The 27,472-nt window shown below is 42.1% G+C and overlaps 1 protein-coding gene and 1 pseudogene across 1 annotated transcript; both read right to left on the bottom strand.

Moving 5' to 3' along the window:
• Positions 1-211: 211 nt before the first annotated feature.
• LOC117520959 (polycystic kidney disease 1 like 1-like) lies at positions 212-16,519 on the bottom strand. Its single transcript, XM_034182299.1, has 7 exons — positions 16,472-16,519; positions 10,675-10,779; positions 9,060-9,243; positions 7,529-7,662; positions 6,546-6,761; positions 6,252-6,413; positions 212-406 (listed from the first exon to the last, which is right to left on the bottom strand). Exons 1-7 carry the CDS (start codon positions 16,517-16,519, stop codon positions 212-214), a joined length of 1,044 nt encoding a protein of 347 aa, XP_034038190.1.
• Positions 16,520-18,812: 2,293 nt separating this feature from the next.
• LOC117502217 lies at positions 18,813-27,365 on the bottom strand (annotated as a pseudogene).
• Between the last annotated feature and the right edge of the window lie 107 nt (positions 27,366-27,472).

The following is a 27,472-nucleotide window of genomic DNA, read 5'->3' as shown; positions in this document are numbered from 1 at the left end:
TTGTTTCTTTGGCACCAGAAGCAGTGGCTGCTGAGGTAGGTCATGACAATAATGTCATGACTTATGAACCTATACCTGAGCGGGTGAGGCTGAGGGAGGTGTGGCAAACTGACATCTGTGTCGATGTGCACTGCTGTCTCTTCTGTCTCTGAGGACTTTTCAAATGTCTGGAACAGAATCACAGCAGCAGATTTCTAGAAGCCACCTTCTATCAAATCTTTATATCGATGTTCAGACAGAGTCTCACCTCTGAGTCTACATTGGATGACTCCAGTCTTGGTGCGATATGAGGACTGTTGTTCCTGTAGCAATAGGCTCTGGGGGGCAGCGGGTGGCAGGAGCTGAGAACGCAGAGTCTGAACAATAGTTCATCGACTAAACTTTCAAACTCTTCCAGGTAATATGTCTAAAAAATGACAAACACAAGATGTACGAGGTCTGTTAGAAAAGTATTGGACCTTTTTATTTTTTGAAAAAAACTGATGGATTTGAATCACATGTGCTTGCATGAGCAAACCTTGAACCTTCGTGTGCATGCGTGAACTTTCCTTATAACATTGTTAGAAGGAAAGGTGATGTAACACAGTGGTAAACATACCACTGTCCCAGCTTCTTTGAAATGTGTTGCAGGCATCCATTTCAAAATGAGCAAATATTTGCACAAAAACAATAAAGTTTATCAGTTTGAACATTAAATATCTTGTCTTTGTGGTGTATTCAGATGAATATAGGTTGAAGAGGATTTGCAAATCATTGTATTCTGTTTTTTACATTTTACACAACGTCCAAACTTCATTGGAATTGGGGTTGTATAATGAGACAGCAAAATCACCTGCAGCAGATTCGGGTCTAAAATTGATTTCAAGATCATATCAAGACTTTCAAGAGATTAAAAAAGTAAACACAAATTACATTAATCAAAAATGGGAAAGGGAATCAAATAATGTAATAATGGACAGTATCTGGTTAAACATTGAGCTATCAGTGGAAAATCATTCGTTCAAATGCATGGAGAAGTTTTGGCTGGAAGAGCCTTGGTAGATACTTTATCACTCCAGCACAAAATTCACACTACTCTGGTTCCTTTAATTGCTGGAGAAATTGTGGTGCAAATGGAGTAAAACTGTACCATTTGTTGTGGTCATTACATTTTTGGGGGGAATTTGGTTCAAGCTGAATTGAAAGCAATGTTAAATTTTCAGACCACCTTAGGCTGGGAGGAATTATTTGGTTTTCTATATTCTGTAGACACAGATGAAGACACAAAACGTTTGTTTGCAATGTTGAGTTTAGCGGTGTGGAAATGTATTACCAGGAAATGGATGAAGTCTTCATCTCCAAATCTGGAAGATTGGTACAATCTTGTGTATACAATATTTGTTATGGAACGCATTACATTTCATAAGAGACTTCAAAAGGACAAGTCTGACAGAATCTGGGAGAAATGGAGAACATATACGAGGTCTGTCCATAAAGTATAGGTCCTTTTTATTTTTTCAAAAACTATATGGATTTCATTCATATGTTTTTACGTCAGACATGCTTGAACCCTCGTGCGCATGCGTGAGTTTTTCCATGCCTGTCGGTGACGTCATTCGCCTGTGAGCACTCCTTGTGGGAGGAGTCGTCCAGCCCCTCGTCGGAATTCCTTTGTCTGAGAAGTTGCTGAGAGACTGGCGCTTTGTTTGATCAAAATTTTTTCTAAACCTGTGAGACACATCAAAGTGGACACGGTTCGAAAAATTAAGCTGGTTTTCAGTGAAAATTTTAATGGCTGATGAGAGATTTTGAGGTGACACTGTCGCTTTAAGGACTTCCCACGGTGCGAGACGTCGTGCAGCGCTCTCAGGCGGCGTCATCAGCCTGTTTCAAGCTGAAAACCTCCACATTTCAGGCTCTATTGATCCAGGACGTCGTGAGAGAACAGAGAAGTTTCAGAAGAAGACGGTTTCAGCATTTTATCCGGATATTCCACTGTTAAAGGAGATTTTTTTAATGAAAGACGTGCGGACGGATTGCAGCGTCGGCTCGCAGCCGCCGCGACGCTCCGCCACAGGAAAAACACCACTGTTGAAAGCCTTAAGGACAAGTTGGAACATGTCCAGCTGTTAAACAATTTCTCATATACTCACTCCACTGAAAGCCATCAAAAGCCGCCTGGATTTTACAAATGGTTATCAACACGGAGGTGTTTTTCCTGTGCCGCCGCTCCGCGCCGGCTGCGTCCCGACGCACGGACCCGTCCGCACGTTTTTCATTAAAAAAATCTCCTTTAACAGTGGAATATCCGGATAAAATGCTGAAACCGACTTCTTCTGAACGTCCCTGTTCTCTCACGACGTCCTGGATTAATAGAGCCTGAAATGTGGAGGTTTTCAGCTTGAAACAGGCTGATGACGCCGCCTGAGAGCGCAGCGCGACGTCTCGCACCGTGGGAAGTCCTTAAAGCGACAGTGTCACCTCAAAATCTCTCATCAGCCGTTAAAATTTTCACTGAAAACCAGCTTAATTTTTCGAACCGTGTCCACTTCGATGTGTCTCACAGGTTTAGAAAAAATTTTGATCAAACAAGCGCCAGTCTCTCAGCAACTTCTCAGACAAAGGAATTCCGACGAGGGGCTGGACGACTCCTCCCACAAGGAGTGCTCACAGGCGAATGACGTCACCGACAGGCGTGGAAAAACTCACGCATGCGCACGAGGGTTCATGCATGTCTGACGTAAAAACATATGAATGAAATCCATATAGTTTTTGAAAAAAATAAAAAGGACCTATACTTTATGGACAGCCCTCGTATTTTGTCTCGACGGCTGGAATTTGTATAACCCTCTGTATTACTGGTTAAAGCAACACTGAATGGTAATTGAATTACAGTAGTTTTCAGAATAATAGTAGTGCTATGTGACTAAAAAGATTAATCCAGGTTTTGAGTATATTTCTTATTTTTACATGGGAAACAAGGTACCAGTAGATTCAATAGATACTCACAAATCCAACAAGACCAAGCATTCATGATATACACACTCTTAAGGCTATGAAATTGGGCTATTAGTAAAAAAAAAAAAAGTAGAAAAGGGGGTGTTCACAATAAAAGCAGCATCTGCTGTTGACGCTACAAACTCAAAACTATTATGTTCAAACTGCTTTTTTAGCAATCCTGTGAATAACTAAACTAGTATTTAGTTGTATAACCACAGGTTTTCATGATTTCTTCACATCTGCATTAATTTTGTTGGTTTGGAACCAAGATTTTGGTGGTTTACTAGTGTGCTTGGGGTCATTGTCTTGTTGAAACACCCATTTCAAGGGCATGCCCTCTTCAGCATACGGCAACATGACCTCTTCAAGTATTCTGACATATCCAAACTGATCCATGATACCTGGTATGCGATATATAGGCCCAATACCATAGTAGGAGAAACATGCCCATATCATGATGCTTGCACCACCATGAACTTCACTGTGAACTGTGGCTTGAATTCAGAGTTTGGGGGTCATCTCACAAACTGTCTGTGGCCCTTGGACCCCAAAAGAACAATTTTACTCTCATCAGTCCACAAAATATTCCTCCATTTCTCTTTAGGCCAGTTGATGTGTTCTTTGGCAAATTGTAACCTCTTCTGCACATATCTTTTATTTAACAGAGGGACTTTGCGGGGAATTCTTGCAAATAAATTAGCTTCACACAGGCGTCTTCTGTCACAGCACTTACAGGTAACTCCAGACTGTCTTTGATCATCCTGGAGCTGATCAATGGGTGAGCCTTTGCCATTCTGGTTATTCTTCTATCCATTTTGATGGTTGTTTTCCATTTTCTTCCACGTGTCTCTGTTTTTTGTCCATTTTAAAGCATCAGAGATCATTGTAGATGAACAGACTATAATTTTTTGCACCTGCGTATAAGTTTTCCCCTCTCCAATCAACTTTTTAATCAAACTAAGCTGTTCTTCTGAACAATGTCTTGAACATCCCATTTTCCTCAGGCTTTCAAAGAGAAAAGCATGTTCAACAGGTGCTGGCTTCATCCTTAAATAGGGGACACCTGATTCACACCTGTTTGTTCCACAAAATTGACGAACTCACTGACTGAATGCCACACTACTATTATTGTGAACACCTCTTGTGTGTTGGGGGGTTTGGCTGGACATTTGGGTGCTGTTTTCTTTTCTTTGCTCTCCAGGTGGTATGCAAACTGTTTTTTTCTGTGGAGAAGGTGCTGGCGGAAGAGTCCTTCACCCTCATCAGAACTATTGGCTGCACCTGTGGAGGATGTTCACGTGCAGACATAAAGACTTTCAGCTGAAGCAGATAATGAGATGGCGTTCTGCATTTAAGCCATGAGTGATTTGAGCAGAATTGCCGGGAACCCGACCTTGTGACGTTTGGTTGTGAGACGCTGAGGACCGCGCCAGGGTTTGACACATCGTGCCTGTGAAGGAGGACGGGTGAGGGACACATGCTGTCAGCACACATCAGAGGTGATTATCGTCTGAATAATTGTTAATAGTAATTTGGCATTTTGTTACGCAGTATATTTGAACATTGATGAGAATTGTGCAGTTTGCTTCTCACTGCCGTGGCGTACGGAATGATGATCCTCCACCTGTTGTGAGAAGCTGCTCATTTACATAAGGCTTAAATTCAGACCTGAATGTGTTGCTGATAGTGTGTGCCTCTGAAGGATATTTGTTGTAGCTGTTGACTTACCTCACCTTTTCCGTCCTTCACAGAGTCAGTTTGTCGTATTCACCTGGGGGGTGTTCGGCGGTGAATCTGAGTCCAGAAGTGTCGGGCTTTGATCCATTTGGGCGCTGGAGAGCGCGCCGCCCTTCACCTTGCCAAGACAGCTGACTATTTATGTTGTACACAGATTATTGCACATGAGGGGGAATAAATTTGTTTCTTGGAACCGCTTTCTGGTTATTTAGCCCTGGGCCATTGTCAGATGCTGGTTCGGTTCTCTGACCCGCGTCAGCACATAACAAACACCCCCTTTTCTACTTTTTTACTAATAGCCCAATTTCATAGCCTTAAGAGTGTGCATATCATGAATGCTCGGTCTTGTTGGATTTGTGAGAATCTACTGAATCTACTGGTACCTTTTTTCCCATGTAACAATAAGAAATATACTCAAAACATGGATTAATCTTTTTAGTCACATAGCACTACTATTATTCTGAACACTACTGTATGTACACCTCTTGTTCTTTAATTTCTTCTGTTTGTTTTGTGTTTTTATGTTTTTTTTCTTTTTGTATGCATAATGGAAAATTTCTGTGAAAAAAATTCAATATAAAAAAAAAAAAACTGGCTGAAATTCAACAGTGCCTGGCACACAGATGGGATTTCAATCATTTGGCAGTTTATGTCTGACTTTTAGACTCTCCGTTTGTGTCTGAGGCTTCAGCCTAGGTCACTCCACTGCATGGAAAGAAATTCCAATTCTGTTAAAAGTCTGGGGAATGTTTTAAGCTTGATATACTAACCTCATTCAGGAACCCTTTTAAAGTTTTCAGTTAATATTTCCAAACTATCCCTGATTCTTGTATTTTAATCTGCAACAGGACACATTCCCTATAAGCTGTCCATTACAATGGTGACGCCAAGTGTTTGGGAAATTAATCACAATTTGGCCCCGATAAGTGAAGTCCACTCATGCTGTCGTGGAATTTCACCGGGAGGACAAACCAATTAATTACTGGAAACGGTTTTATGTGGCATCAGTTTCTCACTTGAAAACAATCTTTGTTGATTGGAGACAAAGAGACAAAAATATAAAGATTGTTCAGACATATGTAAAGGATTGATGTGGGTTATATCCAGAGAAGGATGCTGAGGATGGAGCTGACAGACAGGAGGAGAAGAGGGGGGACAAAGAAGAGGTTTGTGGATGTGGAGAGGGAATATATAGTACAGGTATGTGGTGAGACAGAGGAAGATGCAGAGGACAGGATGAGATGGAGGATCAGCTGTGATGAGACCTAACGGAAGCAACAAGAAGAAGAAGAAAGACAACTTTACTAGTCTAAAAATTTAATTTGTACAAAATAAAAAATATCTGAACTGTTATAAATTTACATTAATATGTACTTAAAAAAAAGCAGTGGGGTTGGTTTGCCTGTACTCAAGGTTCTTGAAATGGAGCACTATCTCCACCTGGTGGACATTTACTATTAATGCACGTGCAATAGATTTTGCCAAGACATTTAAAGATTGCGCAGCAGTTTTTTAATTTATTTTTTTATTTTAACCTTTGTTTCCATGTGGTTTTCAGACCATGTTGGTGTCTTCAGGCCTGTGAACACAGAAAGCCTCCATCTGATGTAACCAGTTAAGTCTGCTAAAGTGAAGACATCCCTTCTGCTGTGAGATCTTTGAGTGATTTGGACCCATGACATCACCACACCCATCACCTGAAAGGAAATGTAAGGGGTTGTTGAAGCTCATCATTCTAGCTTCTGTTACTAAACATACAGCAGAAGCTTCTTTCACACAAACGTATCTTCAGATACCATCTGAATCTATTAAAAAAACAAAGACGGTACCATAGACGTCCACACCGTAGTGGAGGACAGATGAGTGGCTCCCTTGTAGATTAAATCCTTCCCTGAAATGAGGAGGATCTTGAGAGACTTGAAACCCCAGAGGTGACAGAGCACAGTCTGCAGGGAGTGAGGCAGGGAGCTGAAAACCCAGGAGGTCTGGCAGAAGATCAGGTTTCCCACACTGGACAATGCCATCAGCAGGATTAATCCTGAAATCTTGGACAGCAGAGGGAACAGATCATTTTTCACACACGTTTGGTTGAGTGGTTTGTTGGCAGGATGATGTTATGGTCACACTTTGGCAGCACTGTCTAATGGAACGCTATTGAACACTTGATGATGTTGAGCTCGGTCACAGGTGTAATCATCATACACAAATTTTTAACATCACGATTGCACGGTTCAATGATTAAGACACAGCAGCCTGGAAACGTACCATCACAATCCATTATGTGTTTGCAAATATGTTCAGTAATGCACACTCTGCAAGCTCTACCATCAGTTACACATATACTGCTGACCAATATATGCTTTAGATCATCCATCTAGGGCTTGTGGTATTGAGATCACACACACACAAAAATGTTTCTGGACGATGTTTACCTTGACCTTTGGCCAAACTACTCCAAAATCTAATACCTCTCGATATCTATCCAAGTATAGTCCTCTCAAGTCTGAAGGAAACCCATCCTGCTGGTTTTGAGTCATCTGTCCACAGAAACACAGGACAGTGAAAAGAGCACCCCTGCTTCAGCGCACAGGGTAACAAGCTATAAGTCAGCTATAAGGTACAGAAGCAAATAGCGTCTAAAACCAAGGTCCCTTCAGCTTCTGGTGTAACGTGTTAGCAGCTGACATAGCGAGTTAGGTTAGTCCCTAAAACATCTTGTCTAGATTAGTGGGATTCTGAAGGCAGATGCAGATGAACCGGTGCAGAAAATAAGCTGGGTCAGGAGGGAGTTAATGCTGGTTTGTGATGTTACCATTGGCCAAAAGAGGCTGCAGAGTGAACGAGTGAAGACTGCAGCAGGAGCAGCCAAAGTCCTGCTCGCCTTCATCACTGTCAAAGTCTTCATGCGAGGAGGAAGAGGAGAACGCCAGTCAGCGTGCGGACATACTGAAAACATAAAACAGCAGTTTACCATCATGTTCTCTCTCAGGGGACAATCTCAAAAGGTTTCTCAAGATCAAAGTTGGGTCATGTCGATTTGCATGGAATCTTTTAACAATATTTCTATCTTCTTTAAAAGTAGATGACTCCAAGAACTCCAAAACATAGTGATCAGCACACAAGGCTCCAGCCTTATGCCAAGAATGTGACAGGTAACATCAAAATACAAAATCCAGTATGGCTGACGTTTGGGGCAAAGAAAAAACATATGATTTAAATCACAGGGAGAGGAGTTACATCTGTCACACAGATCAGAAACATTGGGATAAATTGTGGATAATTTCGACTTTGATAAATGTAGCATGTGTACTACTTTAAATTGAAAAGAACAAGATTATGTATCTGCGAAATCTAAGACCTTTCTTATGGGGCATACGTTCAAAGAGGTCCTCTCAAGGATGTTTCGGGCCTGATTGGGGAACTCTGGGAAAAACAGTAGAGCACCATGTCTAATTGAAAATAAATAAATAAATGAGATGAGGACAGGCATATATGTGAGACATACTCAGTAAAATTAAGTAATGTATTATCCCTAAGAAAAGATTATTGATAAATTTAATGCCCTTCTTAACCCATAGATTGAAATGCAGCATCAAGAAGGAAGGAGGAAGAGGAGATATTACATAAAGGGCCAGAGCTGACGCAGAAACACTTTTGAAGTGAAGTCACATCATGTTTTAAGTGAGTTAAGTCAAACAGGATATCTGTGTACCAAGACGGGACAACTGGGAGAGATGAAAGCATAGGCTGGGAGGAGAGAGGTACACAAACACGACTGAGCTTCTAACTGACACCAAGTTGTCTGAGGATCTTTAAGCCAGTAAATTTATTTTGAAGTGTAGCTTGCTCAGTAATAAAACATCAATTTAGGGTAAAGACAGACCCCCCACTGAGCCAACATTTGTGTAATAATTTTGCATATTCTTGGAGTTTTACCTCCCCATAAATGAGGAAATCATTTGATCGATGGATTCAAAAAAAGGTTTTGGGTAAGAACTAAGGAATACACTTGAAATAGGTAAAAAAATATTCTTTTTCACTATTATAATCCTACCTAAAGAGATAATATCAGAGCTGTAACATCTGCGGATAAAGACGTCCCTCAGAAAGAATCATCTCCAGCTGATCCCAGAGGCCTCCTTTGTTTGAAAAGTAACATGAGCACGCACACACACACACACACACACACACACCTGTTCCCAGGACACCGTTCCTGCCCTCAGGGCAGCGGAAAGTTAAAAGTGACACATTATTGTCTGAGTACTGAGGATGAGCTGCTGTAATAACTCAAACAGGACATGTCAACATTAAGTGTCTGTCTTCCACCCTGTCAGATCTCTGACTTTCTCCTGCCTTCACTCGTCTCTTCCTGTGTGTGTCTCTCACTTGTTCCTGAGTAGCCAGTAACCTGACGTCCACGTGTGCATGGTAGCTCTGATTCTGCAGAAGCTCTGCAGCCTCCATCACAGCGCTGCAGTGACGGACGCGCAGGACGGAGTGCAGCACGATCACCGTCTGCAGGACGACCTGCACAAAAACACACAGCAGGTACGTCTTCTGCGTGGCTTATTCTCAACAGTTCAGGTTAGTTCACCCTTTCAGAGAGGTCGCCGTAATCTTTGTGTTTGCACATGAGGGTGAGTACAGGCGTGTGTGTATGTATGTGTGCAGGCTGTATTCTCACAACACAAACGTTTGGCCCGGAGGCCTGATAAGGACCGTGAAACAGCAGTTTATGGCCCAAGTCCTATTGTGGATAATTAAATACAGCCAATGTGCTAATTTTATGATATGAAAACAATATACAGAACATTACAGTAAATCATCATCTTCCCCGTTGAACTCTGATACTCATTTTCCAGACCAGTGATTCCCAAAGTGTGGGCCATGATGGTACAGCAGGTCAGAAGCAAGAGGTCCTTAAAATAAATTTTAAATGTATTTTTAATTTTCAATTTTGTACAAAGTTTCATTTTGCCCAAATTTTATTATTTTTATTATTTTTAAAATGTAATCAGATTTTGTGTAGGATTGGAATAACTGTTTCTAGTTAATTAAAAACAATAAATCATCAGAATCCGGTGTCTAATATTTAGCGTAGCTTTCAGTTAGAAAGCACGTGCTGGGCAGCCAGCCAATCAGAAAGCAGCCAGAGGTGTGGTTTTGTAGTTTTTCGTGGTTTTTGATACTCTTCCGAAGGGCAGGTTTCAGCGTCCAACAATATGGAAACTTTTTTCAAACTTTCTGAAGTTGATACATCCATAGCCAAACATCTGGCTCCATACAAATGCCAGTTTTACTCTTTATTTTACTTTGTCTTTTATTTTTATTTATTTTATTTTTTTGTGTGTGTTTTTTTTTTTTTTTTTTGCCTGTTGCAATTTATGCAAAGTTATTTTTTAATTTATTTATTTACGATTGGGGGCAACTTTGTGCCCATTTTTTAAAATTATGTACAGAACTTTGGTCGGACTGCTGTCGCTTTAACGTGCTTTAGAAATAAAGGTTGACTTCAGATCATTTAACCAGTTGTGAATATCTTAACTTATTTAATTCTTTTACAGTTTAAGTGCTCCGTCCCCTGAAGCCAGTGGACCTTGAGTTTGTGACCGGTCTTGTAGATGTTTTCTGGTGCACCTGTTTTTCAGTATTGGTTCACAGGCTGAAGATGCTGACTGAAACAGAATCTAAATCGGACAGTTACTGATGACTTATTTCTCCTCGTCGCCTAATTTTCCACAATAAACAACAACAACTCTCTTTGTATTGCCTCATTTGAATGAATTTCCCCCACCTTAGTCTCTGGCACAAAATATCAACAGACAAGGCAGATTTAAATGTCCTCGAGTTCACGCTGCTCGTTGTTCACATCAAGCATTTTTGTGAATTCAAATCGCTGCTGCATGTGTATTGTGAGAACCAGATGGATCAACATGGAGGGTTGTTTTTTGTATTTACCTCCAGCCAGTTGGAAGGTCTCCGGCAGTATCCCATCAGCCCTTGCTCCCCGACAGAGTACATCTGGAGGAAGAGGTGGAGCACAGACAAGAGGAGGAAGAGGAGCTGCAGAGGAGGAAGAGCAAACAAGAAGTCTTAAAGGGTGAAGTAAGATAAGTGAATATCTTATTACACTTACTGATAAAATGTCAACTTTGTGTTTTTTCCTCATTACTACAAAACTATAATGCAGAACAGCAGTAATATTACCACAAGTACTTGTATTGAGTTTTTTATTTTAATAACGAGGCAACAGTGGAACAAACTATTGCGAGAATTAGCTCATTAATTAGTGTCACTTTAATTCTTTTTTACGGTGGCTGATAGAGACCAAAATGAGCAAACGCAGGAAACACGTAAAAACGTGGTAAATGGACTGTACATCCCCTGGCAAAATTATGGAATCACCGGCCTCGGAGGATGTTCATTCAGTTGTTTAATTTTGTAGAAAAAAAGCAGATCACAGACATGACACAAAACTAAAGTCATTTCAAATGGCAACTTTCTGGCTTTAAGAAACACTATAAGAAATTAGGAAAAAAAATTGTGGCAGTCAGTAACGGTTACTTTTTTGAACCAAACAGAGGGGAAAAAAAATGGAATCATCAATTCTGAGGGCAAAATTATGGAATCATGAAAAACAAAAAAACGCTCCAACACATCACTAGTATTTTGTTGCACCACCTCTGGCTTTTATAACAGCTTTGCAGTCTCTGAGGCATGGACTTAATGAGTGACAAACAGTACTCTTCATCAATCTGGCTCAACTTTCTCTGATTGCTGTTGTCAGATCAGCTTTGCAGGTTGGAGCCTTGTCATGGACCATTTTCTTCAACTTCCACCAAAGATTTTTCAATTGGATTAAGATCCGGACTATTTGCAGGCCATGACATTGGACCCTATGTGTCTTTTTGCAAGGAATGTTTTCACAGTTTCTGCTCTATGGCAAGATGCATTATCATCTTGAAAATGATTTCATCATCCCCAAACATCCTTTCAATTGATGGGATAAGTGTCCAAAATATCAACGTAAACTTGTGCATTTATGATGATGTAATGACAGCCATCTCCTCAGTGCCTTTACCTGACATGCAGCCCCATATCATCAATGACTGTGGAAATTTACATGTTCTCTTCAGGCAGTCATCTTTATAAATCTCATTGGAACGGCCCCAAACAAAGTTCCAGCATCATCACCTTGCCCAATGCAGATTCGAGATTCATCACTGATATGACTTTCATCCAGTCATCCACAGTCCACGATTGCTTTTCCTTAGCCCATGTAACCTTGTTTTTTTTCTGTTTAGGTGTTATGATGGCTTTCGTTTAGCTTTTCTGTATGTAAATCCTATTTCCTTTAGGCAGTTTCTTACAGTTCGGTCACAGACGTTGACTCAGTTTCCTCCCATTCGTTCCTCATTTGTTTTTGTTGTGCATTTTCGATTTTTGAGACATATTGCTTTAAGTTTTCTGTCTTGATGCTTTGATGTCTTCCTTGGTCTACCAGTATGTTTGCCTTTAACAACCTTCCCATGTTGTTTGTATTTGGTCCAGAGTTTAGACACAGCTGGACTGTGAACAACCAACATCTTTTGCAACATTGCATGATGATTTACCCTCTTTTAAGAGTTTGATAATCCTCTCCTTTGTTTCAATTGACATCTCTCGTGTTGGAGCCATGATTCATGTCAGTCCACTTGGTGCAACAGCTCTCCAAAGTGTGATCACTCCTTTTTAGAGGCAGACTAATGAGCAGATCTGATTTGATGCAGGTGTTAGTTTTGGGGATGAAAATTTACAGAGTGATTCCATAATTTTTTCCTCAGAATTGAGTGATTCCATATTTTTTTTCCTTCTGCTTGGTCTGCCACAATTTTTTTTTCTTGATTTCTTATAGTGTTTCTTAAAGCCAGAAAGTTGCCATTTGAAATGACTTTAGTTTTGTGTCATGTCTGTGATCTGCTTTTTTTCTACAAAATTAAACAACTGAATGACCATCCTCCGAGGCCGGTGATTCCATAATTTTTGCCAGGGGTTGTATTTCTACATGTGACGCAGACGGAGCACTTTACAACCCAGGCCTCACATCCAACCACGCTAATGTCAGCATGCTGCCATGTAGTACGCTCATTTTAAAGGTTTAAGGACCTAAATGAATCAGTTTAAGCAGCGGTATAGGTACATGGTTTTTTCTAGGTATAAGGAGGAGGAAGGGTGTTGAGGGTTAGGGTGTTTTGTTGATCATTGTTTAGTTGTGTGCACTTTGTTTTTTCTATCTTGTAAATATGTAGTATAAAATCACACGCATTGCATATGTATGTAGGTATGTGTATATATGTATATACACTCAACAAAAATATAAACGCACCACTTTTGGTTTTGCTCCCATTTTGTATGAGATGAACTCAAAGATCTAAAACTTTTTCCACATACACATATCACCATTTCCCTCAAATATTGTTCACAAACCAGTCGAAATCTGTGATAGTGAGCAACTTCTCCTTTGCTGAGATAATCCATCCCACCTCACAGGTGTGCCATACCAAGATGCTGATTAGACACCATGATTAGTGCACAGGTGTGCCTTAGACTGCCCACAATAAAAGGCCACTCTGAAAGGTGCAGTTTTATCGCACAATGCCACAGATGTCGCAAGATTTGAAGGAGCGTGCAATTGGCATGCTGACAGCAGGAATGTCAACAGAGCTGTTGCTCGTGTATTGAATGTTCATTTCTCTACCATAAGCTGTCTCCAAAGGCGTTTCAGAGAATTTGGCAGTACATCCAACCAGCCTCACAACCGCAGACCACGTGTAACCACACCAGCCCAGGACCTCCACATCCAGCATGTTCACCTCCAAGATCGTCTGAGACCAGCCACTCGGACAACTGCTGAAACAATCGGTTTGCATAACCAAAGAATTTCTGCACAAACTGTCAGAAATCGTCTCAGGGAAGCTCATCTGCATGCTCGTCGTCCTCATTGGGGTCTCGACCTGACTCCAGTTCGTCGTCGTAACTGACTTGAGTGGGCAAATGCTCACATTCGCTGGCGTTTGGCACGTTGGAGAGGTGTTCTCTTCACGGATGAATCCCGGTTCACACTGTCCAGGGCAGATGGCAGACAGCGTTGTGGCGTTGTGTGGGTGAGCGGTTTCTGATGTCAATGTTGTGGATCGAGTGGCCCATGGTGGCGGTGGGGTATGGTATGGGCAGGCGTCTGTTATGGACGAAGAACACAGGTGCATTTTATTGATGGCATTTGAATGCACAGAGATACCGTGACGAGATCCTGAGGCCCATTGTTGTGCCATACATCCAAGAACATCACCTCATGTTGCAGCAGGATAATGCACGGCCCCATGTTGCAAGGATCTGTACACAATTCTTGGAAGCTGAAAATGTCCCAGTTCTTGCAAAGCCGGCATACTCACCGGACATGTCACCCATTGAGCATGTTTGGGATGCTCTGGACCAGCATATACGACAGCGTGTACCAGTTCCTGCCAATATACAGCAACTTCGCACAGCCATTGAAGAGGAGTGGACCAACATTCCACAGGCCACAATTAACAACCTGATCAACTCTATGCGAAGGAGATGTGTTGCACTGCATGAGGCAAATGGTGGTCACACCAGATACTGACTGGTATCCCCCCCAATAAAACAAAACTGCACCTTTCAGAGTGGCCTTTTATTGTGGACAGTCTAAGGCACACCTGTGCACTAATCATGGTGTCTAATCAGCATCTTGATATGGCACACCTGTGAGGTGGGCTGGATTATCTCAGCAAAGGAGAAGTGCTCACTATCACAGATTTAGACTGGTTTGTGAACAATATTTGAGGGAAATGGTGATATTGTGTATGTGGAAAAGTTTTAGATCTTGAGTTCATCTCATACAAAATGGGAGCAAACCAAAAGTGTTGCATTTATATTTTTGCTGAGTGTATGTATGTATCTACACTAGAGATGTTTATGATGACGGGACTTGAGTTTGTGTTGTGTAAATGTGTTTGTAGCATGGCCCAAGCAGAGGGTCACCCCTTAGAGTCTGGTCTGTGAGGTTTCTTCCTCAATACATCGGAGGGAGTTTTTCCTTACCACTGTCGCCTGTGTGCTTGCTCTGGGGGTTGGTAATGAGTATATATGTTTGTATGTATATAAGGGGTGGGCGTTATAAGCTTTGCTTCTGCTCACCCTCTTTTGGTCACACTGCCATTGTGGAATTGTCTTGTGTATCAGTTTTTTGTTACTGTTTTTGTTTGTGTGCCAAATAAATTCATTCATTCATAAATCCCAATCTCAAGGGCCCAGTGGCCTTTAGTGATTATCCAGCCTGAGGGGGACTTGAACAGAGGATCCTCTAGTCTCAAGCCCACCACTTTAACCACTAGACCTCTGATTATCAACCTGGGGTCTGAGCCCCCCTTTGGGGGCCACCAAAGATCACAGTGGGTGCACAAGTTTTTTTTTAGAATAGAATAAAATCAACTTTATTGTCTGTCCCACAAAGTTCACAGAAATTCTTCTTCAAATGCCTCATAAAACACATTAAATACTCACACAAAAGCTGTTAAACAAAAAAAGCACAATTGACAGCACAAACATCTATCTGGTCTTATTGAGGGTTGCTACGCAGAGGGGATGAAAGATTTATTGTACATATTTTGGGGGGCCAGAGGGACTTTATATCGCTTGCCTGATGGCAGTAACTGGAAGGAGTGGTGCAGGAGGCGTGAGGGATCCTCAGTGATCAGGGTGGCACTGAGGACCCCACCCTGAAAGAGCTATCAATCTGTCAGCCCTTTCCGTGTCCAGGCCGTGTGAGGTTTCCCGTGTTGAGTCAAATTAAGCTGCTCTGAGAGATATATACTTTATTGATCTCACAGTGGAGAAATTATGTGTACACTCCAGTTACCTCAGACAGAAATTAGTCCACAGTTATTACTTGTTTACCGTAATAATGGCACACATCAGAATTAAAGACAGCACATACACATTTGACATTGTTTATGTGCACTAAGTTTAAAGAAGTCCGTTAGCCGAATTGGGGCAAGTGGGTGAAGTCCAGGCAGCAACACTGAGATGCGCCACCATCAGCTTGGGGAGGGAAGTGGGCTTGCAGCTAAAACTGCTCCGCCCCGCCAAAGGAGAGGAGTGACGTTAGCGGTGCCGGAAAGGGTGGGTGTTGATGGGGGAAGGGGGGGGGGGGGTTGGGGGGGAATGGAACATGCTTCAGTCCTGTGAAAAGCAGTTTATTGTCTTTCTGAGATGAGATAAAAAACAGCCAATGTTCCCCAGGCCGAAGCAAATCCCTGGGGAAAAACAGGTCGGGCATTTGACCTTCAGGCCTTGATAAACCTGTAATGTTATGGTTTGAGCAGTGAAAAACACTTTTTAACAGTTCCACTTGCACAACCAAATCCCAATTATGAATTAAGAATATCACTGGCCTCTGAAATCTTCAACTTCAACTGCAAGGCATGCATCTGCTCCAAGATGTCATCAATTTGCGTCGTTCAAGAGTCATCGCAGTCTGAGGAATGCACTGCCTTGCCAACCTCGTTATCTGCTTTTTTTTCTACAAAATTAAACAACTGAATGAACATCCTCCGAGGCTGGTGATTCCATTTTTGCCAGGGGTTGTACTATCACCCCTTCAGTTTCCAACATCACACTCATCACACTTTTTAAAATGACCACACCATGGTACCATATGAGGCCACCTCTGATGCTCCTGTCTTACTTCACTTACACTTGTTCTCTTGCACACAGTAGGTCTGTCTGCCTTTCTCCTCTCCATCACGATATCCTGTATAAATGAGAAGTACGCCACCAAGTGGTTATGAAGTGTAATTACAACTGCTGGCAGCCATAAGCTATTTGAGGTTAAATTTACAATAGTCTGTCGTGGAAGCTGTTAGTGTCATATCGTTCTGCTGCTGCAAAATAAATTTGCTGATTAAAAAAAGTTAAAGTTCAGAGTATAATTAGTTGTCCTGCTCTATTAATCTTATTTTGGCATTTCAGGGGAATACACTATAGTGGCTCTGAGGGGCTCTTGGAGGCAGAATATTCGACTAATGAGGTTCATCTGAGAGTGGCTCTAATTTCAAAATTTAGTAACAACAGCATGAGGCAGTTTGTGTACGAGGTACTACGAGGATTTTAGAGGCGTGTGGTGAGGGTGAGGCCCATTATCCAAGTGCCTGGCAGCTATAAAAACTGGACAGTATTTTACCTCCGCCCTCTCGCGCACTTCGTTGTGACAAACCTACCTGCTTTGCGTGCTGGACACTATATATAAGAATTATTTTGTAGCAGATTAATCATTTTCTGTCAGTTTGGATGATGAAAACACTTCTTTATAAGCAGCTGTATGTTTGATCGATTTAACATCTTGTTATAATGGATCAAATCAGGCATGCTGTGCGCGCTGACGCAATGACTTGCACTCAAGACGAGCATTTACACAAAACGCGAGTGCAGACAGGAATGGAAGAACGCAAAATTAAAAGTTGGCTCAGTGTAAAAATGACCACAAGCCACAGAAGAAATAAAGTCAGTGAGAAGTGCAGAGATGACTGTCCAGGAACCCATGGTTCAGCTCTAGCTGGTCTATGGATGTGTTTTTTGTTGGGTTCTTTTTTTTGGCGGGGGGATCCGTTCGGTGTCCGTAAACAGCGTTCCTGCGGTCGAACCGTTTCCAGCCCTTAGGGTCTGACCTACTCCGGTCGTTGTGGTCCTGTAATCACTAAAACTTTTTCAGCTGTTCTCTGCGTTGCTGTAATGTCGGGTACCCGTGAGCGGCCAAAGACTGGGAGATTTTCTCATTTCGCATCACATCATCCACCTCTGTATTCTCTCCTCCGCCACCACACACAGAAACATCCGCAGCTCATCCACGGACCACGGTGTGGTTTTGTGCGAGTAAAAAAAAAAAAAAAAAAAAAAACTTGCAGTGAAACGAAAGAAAAGGCCGGTCGAGGAAAAGCAAAAAAAAAAAAAAAAATGAGTAGTGCTACTTTCGTAAAGTAGAAAAGCACCATAAGTGAGATTAAAACATAGATCAATCTTTGAATAGTCGCTGACACACATGCGTGGCTCAAACTTGTGACAAATACCAAAGCGAATCTGGCTGCATCTGCCGTGTCGACCCCGAACAAAAACGGGAGCAGCCGAAAGGACAACAACTAACAGAGGCCGTTTGGCCGTTAACATTGGGCCATATACCGGCCCAATTTCATGGTGTTTGGTGATTCCATTAATGAGAAAATGCATCATGAAATAAAGAGCATCATACATCGTCAACCTCGAAGCCATGAAAACTGCAAACAGAGCAACAAATTTTAATGTTACCAGTTCAATAATTGAGGTTTGGGAACCAGAAAACATTACACGCTTTTCTACGTCAGAAAAGCCAATGAGTTTATTTGGGTCAATTTCGCAATATTGGGGTAGAGGGGGACATCTAGTTGCAAATGACCTACACAGAACAGGCTCACTCCAATCACAGAGGTATATGGGTTTCCTATATTTGACTACAGGGATCAAAAGTTATTAGAAGTTGTTTTTGAAAAACATTTCTAGCGCCATCTACCATTTTTTACACTGGCCATTTTTTGTATACAGTGAGATTTTCCTGAGCTCTACCAACCCTGTAAATTTCACATTTCAGCTCTGCCTGGTTTTTGCTGCCCATTGACATGTGCTGAAAATACAAAACACCCCCCCCCCCCCACACACACACACACTATTAATCTTCCCCCAGTGGACTAATTTAATTAGGCAGGTAATCATGTTTTAAAACCACATGAACTGTCTGAAAACACTTATTTGTATGAGACTCCGCCTCTGCCCCGCTTGAAATCAGTCATCAGAAATGTCAGTTGTTTGTTTGAGGATTCGGACGTTCTCAGTTAATCTCAGATTAAAGGACTCGTGATTGTTGGCTGAAAAAGCCCAAAAAAACAGACCACTTTTTATTTAAAAAGGACTGAAATATTCAGTGTTACACTGCTACACAACAGAACATCAGAATCTTCACAGCAACTCAGTAACACTGTTTAGACTCCGCCCCCACTCAGTGCCTACGAGACTCTCCGCCCTAACCTTTAGAGTCCTTCAGTGCTCGCCGCGCTCTCAGAGCTCGTCTCGTCGCTGTGACAGCTTGGTGGCGTGTTCTTCTACAAACTGCTGAGTCTCTCCAACGTTCTGTCTCCATCCTCCAGTTTGATGGGCTTCTGCTTGTTGTTGCTCGGGGCGAAGTATATCGTGGGGAAACCTTCCACTTTGTAGCTGTCATTGGGAATGTCATTGGCAGTGGAGTCCATCTGGCAATCACCAGGTTCTTCTCTGCCTTGTACTTCTTGCCCAGAGCCAGATAGTCTGGCTCCAGTTTCTTACAGTGACCGCACCACGGCGCATAAAACTCATCAGGACATCCTTCTGAGGATCCATGACGATCTCCTCAAATGTTTTCCCTACCACCACCTTCACCGGACCTTTGTTGTTTCTTTGGTGTTGGCTGAGACTTATGATGGGGCTGAGCGTCCCTGCAAACACACCACAAAGTCAGAGCCTGCCTTCACAGTGAACAATGCACAAATGAAGATGAGTGAAAGTGGGCGGGGTCACGCTGAATTAACTGGGTGGCTGAGCAGCAATAACTACCGGAATCCTGGTATAACTTTTTCCAACATTTCATGAACAATCAAAGCATTGTTCACCAAGAAGCAGCTCAAGTCTGTTTGAGCTGACAGTTAGCCAAGTTAGCTGGTGTAGCTAGCAAGCTCACAAACTGAAGAATCCAGTTCAGGGCTAAATATTGTCTAATAAACCTGTCGTCCAACTAAATTAAAGGTTAGTAAAGTAAGTATTATTCCAAAAGTAACCAACTGTTCGAGATCTCCTGGAGAGATAGATGATAGAAGACAGATACTGTTCCGAAAAAAAAAAAAAAAAAAAAAAAAAAAAAAAAAGCACCACTAAACAAACCCCACCTCAAATACAGCTTAAAGAATTCACCTCTGTACCATTAATCTGTTCAAGATTCACTTTTCCAGAAAGACTTGGGCAATGCTGTGTTTACACATACAACGGCACATCACGAATGCCATGAAGTATACATTCTTAGCCGCTGATCACAAATGTGATGATTCGGGGCAGAGGCGTCAGGTGTCCTCAGGAACTGCTGCAACCTCTTACCATGCATTATGATTAATGGCACGTGTTGCTGGAGAATTATCAGGAACCATTACGCACTGTCAAGAAAATGTTCCGCGTTGTTGTGCGCCATCACGCGTAACAGCGCATCGTTAACTTCTGAGGCAAACTGTCTCCACATACACACATTCATCCAACCATCAGCTGCTGAACAATTCAGATCACTCCAGCTTTTCCCCTCAGCCACAGCAGAAGAACTTAGTGACTGCATGCTTAGTTGGGCTCTGTGCCGTGGAGTGTTGCAGAGAGGAGGAGGAGACAGCCAGATGTGTGGCTTCACGCGGCTCTCCTCCTCGCATTTTCCCAACATCAGGCACATGCAGCAGGTGAAAACACCTGCAGGAGCGCGTGGAGGAGCATTGGAATGAGACTTTTAGTCGACTTGGCGTCACTGTCCTCCTTCAGCATACTGCAGCAGGGTTTTAATTGTGCGCACGTCAGAGAAGAACACTGTCACGCTCTATTAAGGATCGCCACTAATCAAGACAGAACACCACGTTCAGTTGCGACCATTCCATGACACGAGGCGAAATGAGGGTGGTGCATGACATTCATGGAAGATTGACAGCCAAAAACATGCGCCACGAAAATCACGAATATCACACACCAACACGCACTATAAGAAACCTATTCAGATGCGTTAAGTCACGTTAAGGAATGTGCCAAGAATGCCGCAAATATGACAGTCGTAACACGTCTTGCTTATGAGTAACGCAGCTTAAAACTACAGCAAGACACTGACACTGGGGAAACTCAAGTTTCCCAGCATGCTGTTCAAGCAACAGAGGACCAGTGCTAATTGGTGTTTGGGGGGGGTGCACTGCTGTTCTTTTATTATTGCCACTATTCTTTTGAGTTTATTTTGTTTAGCGTTTGATTCCTGAAAAGCCCAAAATAACTACCCTATACAAAAAAGCAATCAGATTTAAACAGTAACTTTGGGTGTACTTTAAAGGCACTACACACACAAAAAAACCCTCACCTTCTTAAAGGCAAGAACAAAGTCTCGCAGAACCTCGGCATCAAGTCGTCGGGCTCCATGGCAAACTTTTTCCGCCATCTGACAGAATACCCACGTTGACTTCCTCTCCGCTCTCGCTCAGTCCAAGCTCTTCAACCTCGTCAGAGTAATCCTCCTCATCCGCGATGGCGAAGGTGTACTCTGGGAAATCTTTGGCCACTTCGAGCACTTTGGACCTCCAGAACTGCGTAGCTGCAAAGTAAAGTGAAAATGGGACTTAGAAGTCGATTGTAGCTCCATTGTCGTCTGGAGACGTAAAGCTCTTTCGGCTCCACCTGTCTTGTAGTCAAAGCTGAAGTCGACTCCGTAGTAGACCGACCACCAGCGTCTTTGGGCGTAGCGTTTGGCGTCGTTGCTTGGCTTCCTGTGACCCACTAGAGGAAGCGTGTGCTTTCTGAAGAACTCCTGAACCTCTGACACCGATGTCGAGTCCTGTGTGTCCAATTAATGTGAACCAAGTGTCAGAGTTCAAAGCGCAAACATTTTACATTTTAATACTAAGTTTTTCTTTATGACTCTTAAAACACAAAACAGTCAAACAGCTTCAGTTAAAGAAATGAGACACTGTAACCTTCGCGCACCTTCACTGAGAGCACATGTGACACTGGTTCATAATTTGAGCGGAACTTTTCTGGTTGGAACGATGACAATCTGACCGGGAGAACACTTTGAGCAGTTTGGACACTTCGGCACTGAAGGAGTGGCGGAACGTGAAGTCTTCCCTCAGCACGTTACCTGCACGACAGACAGACATTCCCATACAAACGTCTGCTTGAGGTTTGAACATAAACTCGGGCGGGTCTGCGGGTCTACTTACAGGCCTCGATGTAGAGGTCAAAGGCTGCATCCTGCTCGGTCAGAGAACACCGCCCACTATAACAGCATCATCGCCGTCCTTGATGAGCTCCTGCACCTGTTTGACTGTCTGGACCTGTTTGGAGGGAGGACCAGCCTGCTCACCCATGTAGTCCACAATACCTGCGGAGAAGAACCGCAGCTACAATGAACTGAAACACTTCTGGAAACGGATGAAAACCTTCTGTGTTTGATAACGTACCATACTTCTCTCTGGGGTCCGTTGTAGTCAAAAACTTTGCCCTTCCTGAAGATTTTAAGTGTGGATATCCTGTCACCCCCGAACCGTGAGGCGATATCACTCTCAACGGTGGCATCCACTTGGCCAGGGGGATGGGCGGAGAACGCTGGCTCAACCTCTTTAGCCGCCTTCCTCGTACTCTGGAGCCAAACGCTTACAGTGTCCACACCTGAAGGTAATTTATTTTAAATTAAAGTTGTGAAGATTTAATTAGCTTTACTTAATGTTCATCATCCAACCTGCGGTAATACCAACCATGGTGCGTAGAACTCCACCAGGATGATGTCAGCATTATCAACAGTCTCATCAAAGTTGTCTTTGGTCAGAACCAGTGTGGCCTCTGGAGGCGGCGTCCAATCGGGCTGAGAGACTTCCTTCACCCGAGCAACAATGTCTGCAACAAATCACATGACCAGCATCACCCACTGCTGTAGCTACACACGCGTGCCACACACACACACCACTGCAGCATATGTGCACAGAGATTTTATTACTTTATAAATCCATTTTTGCAAAATACTGTCAACAGTCTGAGTGACCACTTCATTTCCAAGAAATGTTTTAGGAAAAATTAGTTCAGGAAGTAATGTGCTCTGTGACAGACTGGCATCCTGTCCAGGGTGAACCCTCACACCCTATGACTACTGTGCCTTCCAGCACCCCATAACTGGAGTAAGCGGGTATAGAGAACGGATGGATGGAAGTAATTAATGCAAGTCAGCAGGCCAGTGGTCTCGTCCCAGTAGTTAACTAGAGATCAGAGGTCATGTTCTCAAAATAAAATTGTAAAACAGTACGATGACCAAACTGTTCTGTTGTGTGAATCTCTAACTGCAGCAGGACACCAGTCAGGCATAAAGCCAGATATGCAACAATTAACTGGGGGGAATTGATCAAATCCCCCGCCCCCCTCCCCCCAAAACTATTCACTTGATTAAAATAAATAATTTAAGCATGATGAAAGTTGTCAAACATTTAAAATACTGCAAATCGTTCCTACCCTTCTCTGTCCGTTTTCCGTCATAATCCAGAGGCTCTCCCTTCTTCAAGATCTTGATGGTGGGATATCCCGACACGTCAAACCTGCTTGCCAGCTCGCTGGCCACCGTTATGTCCACTTTGGCCACAGGGATCGGAGGGTCATTCTCCTTAAGAGTCTTTGCGATTTTTTCATACTCTGGAGCAAACTGTTTGCAATGACCGCACCTGTCAGAAACAGAGACACGAGAGCATGAAAACCGGCTTTTCCTCTTACTCCTCACTCAGGAGGAGGAGGAGTAACAAGGAGAGGGGTCAGGAATGAGGGGACAGTAGTAGCCAGTAAACCAGTATAATCAAAATGTCTGATATTTATATTGTGTATTTATAGCTGCAAACTGTTTTTCTTTTTCACTTTTGATACTGTGCTGCTGTACAATGCTGCAGGAACCTCAATTTCCCGAGGGAGTCTTCCCAAGGGATCAATAAGTTCTAATCTATTGTGAGGATGAACAACGCACCAAGGAGCATAAAACTCCACCAGAACTGTGTCCTTCCCCTCCATAAAGGTCTCGAAGTTGTTGTCTGTGAGACACGACCACGTCATTCTCCTCCTCTACCTCTGTGTCATCTTCATCTTCCTCATCGTCACTGTCCTCATCAAGCTCCTCCACCTCCTTGTCCTCAGAGTCATCTTTTAAAGAAGACGATGACAATCACATGTTTATCGGACGAGACACGTTTAACATGACATAAGAAACTGAATTGGAAACAGATGATATACAAGATAACGCCTTTTGACTAAATCAGACAAATCCCAGGAGCTATTTATTTTCTTATTATCAGTATGCAATTTTTCAAGACTACCCTAGTACAGATGGTTGCCCAGTTCCGGATCACTTTTTTAAATTCCCGGATCACCTTTTTTAAAGTCCCGCTATACGGAGCCATAATGCCACTGAATGTCCTTAATTGTGCATTGTTATATTGGGTATTTGGATGTTATTTAGCTGAAAAGGTCTGGGTGGAGTAGTGCTTCTACCTTACAGTGTGAAGCCACATTATGTGTGGTTCAACATTTGCAGAAAATCACTTTTGCTGGTTCTGGATGACGACACTGTCACTTTAGGTTCATTCCTGGCATCTGGCTGGAGCCCCTTCTATCAATCAATCAATCAATTTTATTTATATAGCGCCAAATCACAACAAACACTTGCCCCAAGGCGCTTTATACTGTAAGGCAAGGCCATACAATAATTACGTAAAAACCCCAACGGTCAAAACGACCCCCTGTGAGCAAGCACTTGGCGACAGTGGGAAGGAAAAACTCCCTTTTAACAGGAAGAAACCTCCAGCAGAACCAGGCTCAGGGAGGGGCAGTCTTCTGCTGGGACTGGTTGGGGCTGAGGGAGAGAACCAGGAAAAAGACATGCTGTGGAGGGGAGCAGAGATCAATCACTAATGATTAAATGCAGAGTGGTGCATACAGAGTAAAAAGAAAAAAAAATTCTAATGCAGAATGATACACACTGTGCCCGAGAATGTGTTTTGGACACAAAATGATAGAAATTATACTTATTAAATGAAAATTTTACTTAGTTTCAAAGGCGCCGTTATACGTTTTTATGAGCAAAAAATGAAGTGGAGGTGAGATTTCTCCTGAATTAAAAAGTTAAAAGCCCCCACATTCATGCCCATTCGTGATGTTGAAATGACCCCCCAAAGTACACATGACCACTAGCCTGACACGAGGCTGCTGCTTCAGTGATCCCCAACCGGCAAAGTTTTGCGTCGGAGATAAATGCGCGCAGCAATTAAACAGCAAGACATAACACACTGACATTTTCTACCCAAGTAACTATTTTCCCACTCTGGAACCAAAAACACTGAATGGCTAACTCACCTTTGCTACATCTTAGAGATCATTACTTTCAAACTTGCAGGAATGAGTGAGTGAGAAACGTGCACACCACCGCAGACACCGGGATGTTTTGATTCCTCTGCTGATCACAAGGATAAATAAATAAATGGGACTGCATTTTTATAGCGCTTTTTTCATCTGCATCAGATGCTCAAAGGGTTTTACAATAATGCCTCACATTCACTCAAATGTCAGGGTGCTGTCATAGAAGGCGCTCACTACATATCGGGAGCAACTTCCAAAATAAAATGTTTTAACACAGGAATGAGAAAACTTAGAGTTATGTCATTTTAAAGTGCGACTACAGATCTGGATGAGATGTTGAATATGTAAAGTGCCACCACAGTAACACTGTGGGTTTTTTTCTTTCTTTGATGAACATGGAGAGAAAACCAGGTAACACAAAAAAGTTCAAAAGTGGATAACCTGATTCAAAATTAAATACTCAGTTTTTGTCAAGTTTTTCTTTGAATCAGATTCATTCAGAAACAAAGCCTAAAGGTTCAACAGGTACACATTAGAGAAAGTGCAGAGAAAATATTTTTACCAAAGTCAATTCTAACTAGTAAAGCTTCGAGATATGTTTCGGTGTGGATGCAGATTTCTTTCTAAACCGAAATGTGAAAAAAAGTCTCCTAAAAGGAAATGTGAAAAAAATTCATCTTAAAAAGAACGCACCATTAATGTTTTTAAGTTAGGGGGTGGGTGGGGGGATGTCAAAGCAAAATGAAAATGCTAATATTGACTGGGTTTCTGTTTAGATGATGAGTCTTAAAGCTGTATACAGACCAGGAAAAACAAAGTTCTCATGCTGCATTCACATGTGGAAGTAGTGAGGTTATGTCTCACACTGTAACCGAGAGATATTTTCCCTATTTTTAGTCACACAAGAGTATTAGTCACCTCTGGTAAAAAAAACAAACAAAAAATTAATATGGGGGGGATTGTTATGTCACACTGGTCTGTAAATTGCATTGATATGAGAAACATGGTACTACTGTTTTTTTGCAATAAGAATCAAAATTAATTTGATCATCACATTATTTGTAACCTAAACAGTGTCAGCCAGCAGAAGCTAACGGGTCATTATTATAAGAGGTACAAAACTCTGCTTCTTGTTACACTAAACAGATCATCAGTGATGTAAAGGTGCAATTCTAAGCAATTGAAAATTTGCAACAGAACCATAGTGTCAGTGAGCTGAAGCTAATGGGCTAATTGTTGTCACTGTAAGAGCCACAAAGAATGAGTGAACTGCTGCTTCATCACTGAACAGACTTCTGGTCGAGCTTGTGGTCATTTGTAGACAAAACATCAGTCTTTCCATTGGTACAGAGTATTAGCTTATTCAAGCTGATTACGAGAAACAGTGGCTCAAATACTACAGCAGTGATCGGCAACTGGGCAAGTGACTGTATTAGATGAAAGCAAGAGTTAGATAGATTAATCATTGCAGCTCTTAAATTATTTGGGAATTATTTTAATAATGACTGAAGCTTTGAGCCTCTTTAAATCCAGACTATCTAATTTCAGCTTCTTAAATATGAATTTTTTTGGTTGATTATTTCCCCCCCATTAATCGATCATGAAAATATCACTTTGCAGTGACAGTTACGGCTGCAAGTAGCATTTTCTTTCCATAACTGAATATTCGGAAAACTAATCAACTGATGAGTTAATTAGTTGTTCAGCCCATAAATGACAAAATTGTGAAAAAAAAGTCTTCAAATGTCTTTGTCCACAACTGAAAAATATTCAGTGTTAAACCAGAATATATTCACATTTAAGAAACTGAATTGACATAATATAAAAAAAACAAACCTTAGAAACAATTAATCGATTATCAAAATAGCTGTTAATAGTAATTGATTCATCATTAATACAGGAAAACGTTCATTTTAGACAAGGTTGACAAAGTATTAAACTTGCATACAGCAACATATAAACAATATAGCTTCGCCTGTATCGACAATGTTTCGATTATATCATGATTATCGCCTTAATTTAAAATTTGTTGTGAACAAAACTATTAGCATATGACATGCTAACTGCACTGGGGCATACCTTTGCTAATTAGCATAGCAGTTAGCTGCAGACTACAGAAAAAAAGAGAACGGAGGAAAAAAACCCGCTCTGGTTGATTACTACAAACTTTATTGAACCGCTCAAACTCACCTTTATCATCACATTTGATGAAGGTTGTAAAATGTGCAGCCGCGAACAGGACTACGAGCAGCAGAGCGACTTTCTTCATCTTCCACGGAATGACGCAAGTCTGCGTTAATGACGCCAATTTAGTTATGTGATAAATATCATCAAGCGTCCTGCAATCTGGACTAAAAATCCCAGAAAATCCTTCAAAGTGTCGGTTTCGTTTTAAACTAATGGTTGAAATCACAGGCAGCGCCGCCTCCTCCGACTGCAACTTGTCTGACTTGCCACGTTCTCATTGGACGTCGTCACCGGGAAGTCCACCAATCACACCTCGACACTCAATTCCTGAACCGGAGACGTT

This window comes from Thalassophryne amazonica, chromosome 1 (genome assembly GCF_902500255.1).
Source record: "Thalassophryne amazonica chromosome 1, fThaAma1.1, whole genome shotgun sequence".
In the NCBI taxonomy this organism is placed as follows: Eukaryota; Metazoa; Chordata; class Actinopteri; order Batrachoidiformes; family Batrachoididae; genus Thalassophryne; species Thalassophryne amazonica.
This window is presented reverse-complemented; position numbering and strand designations above follow the sequence as displayed.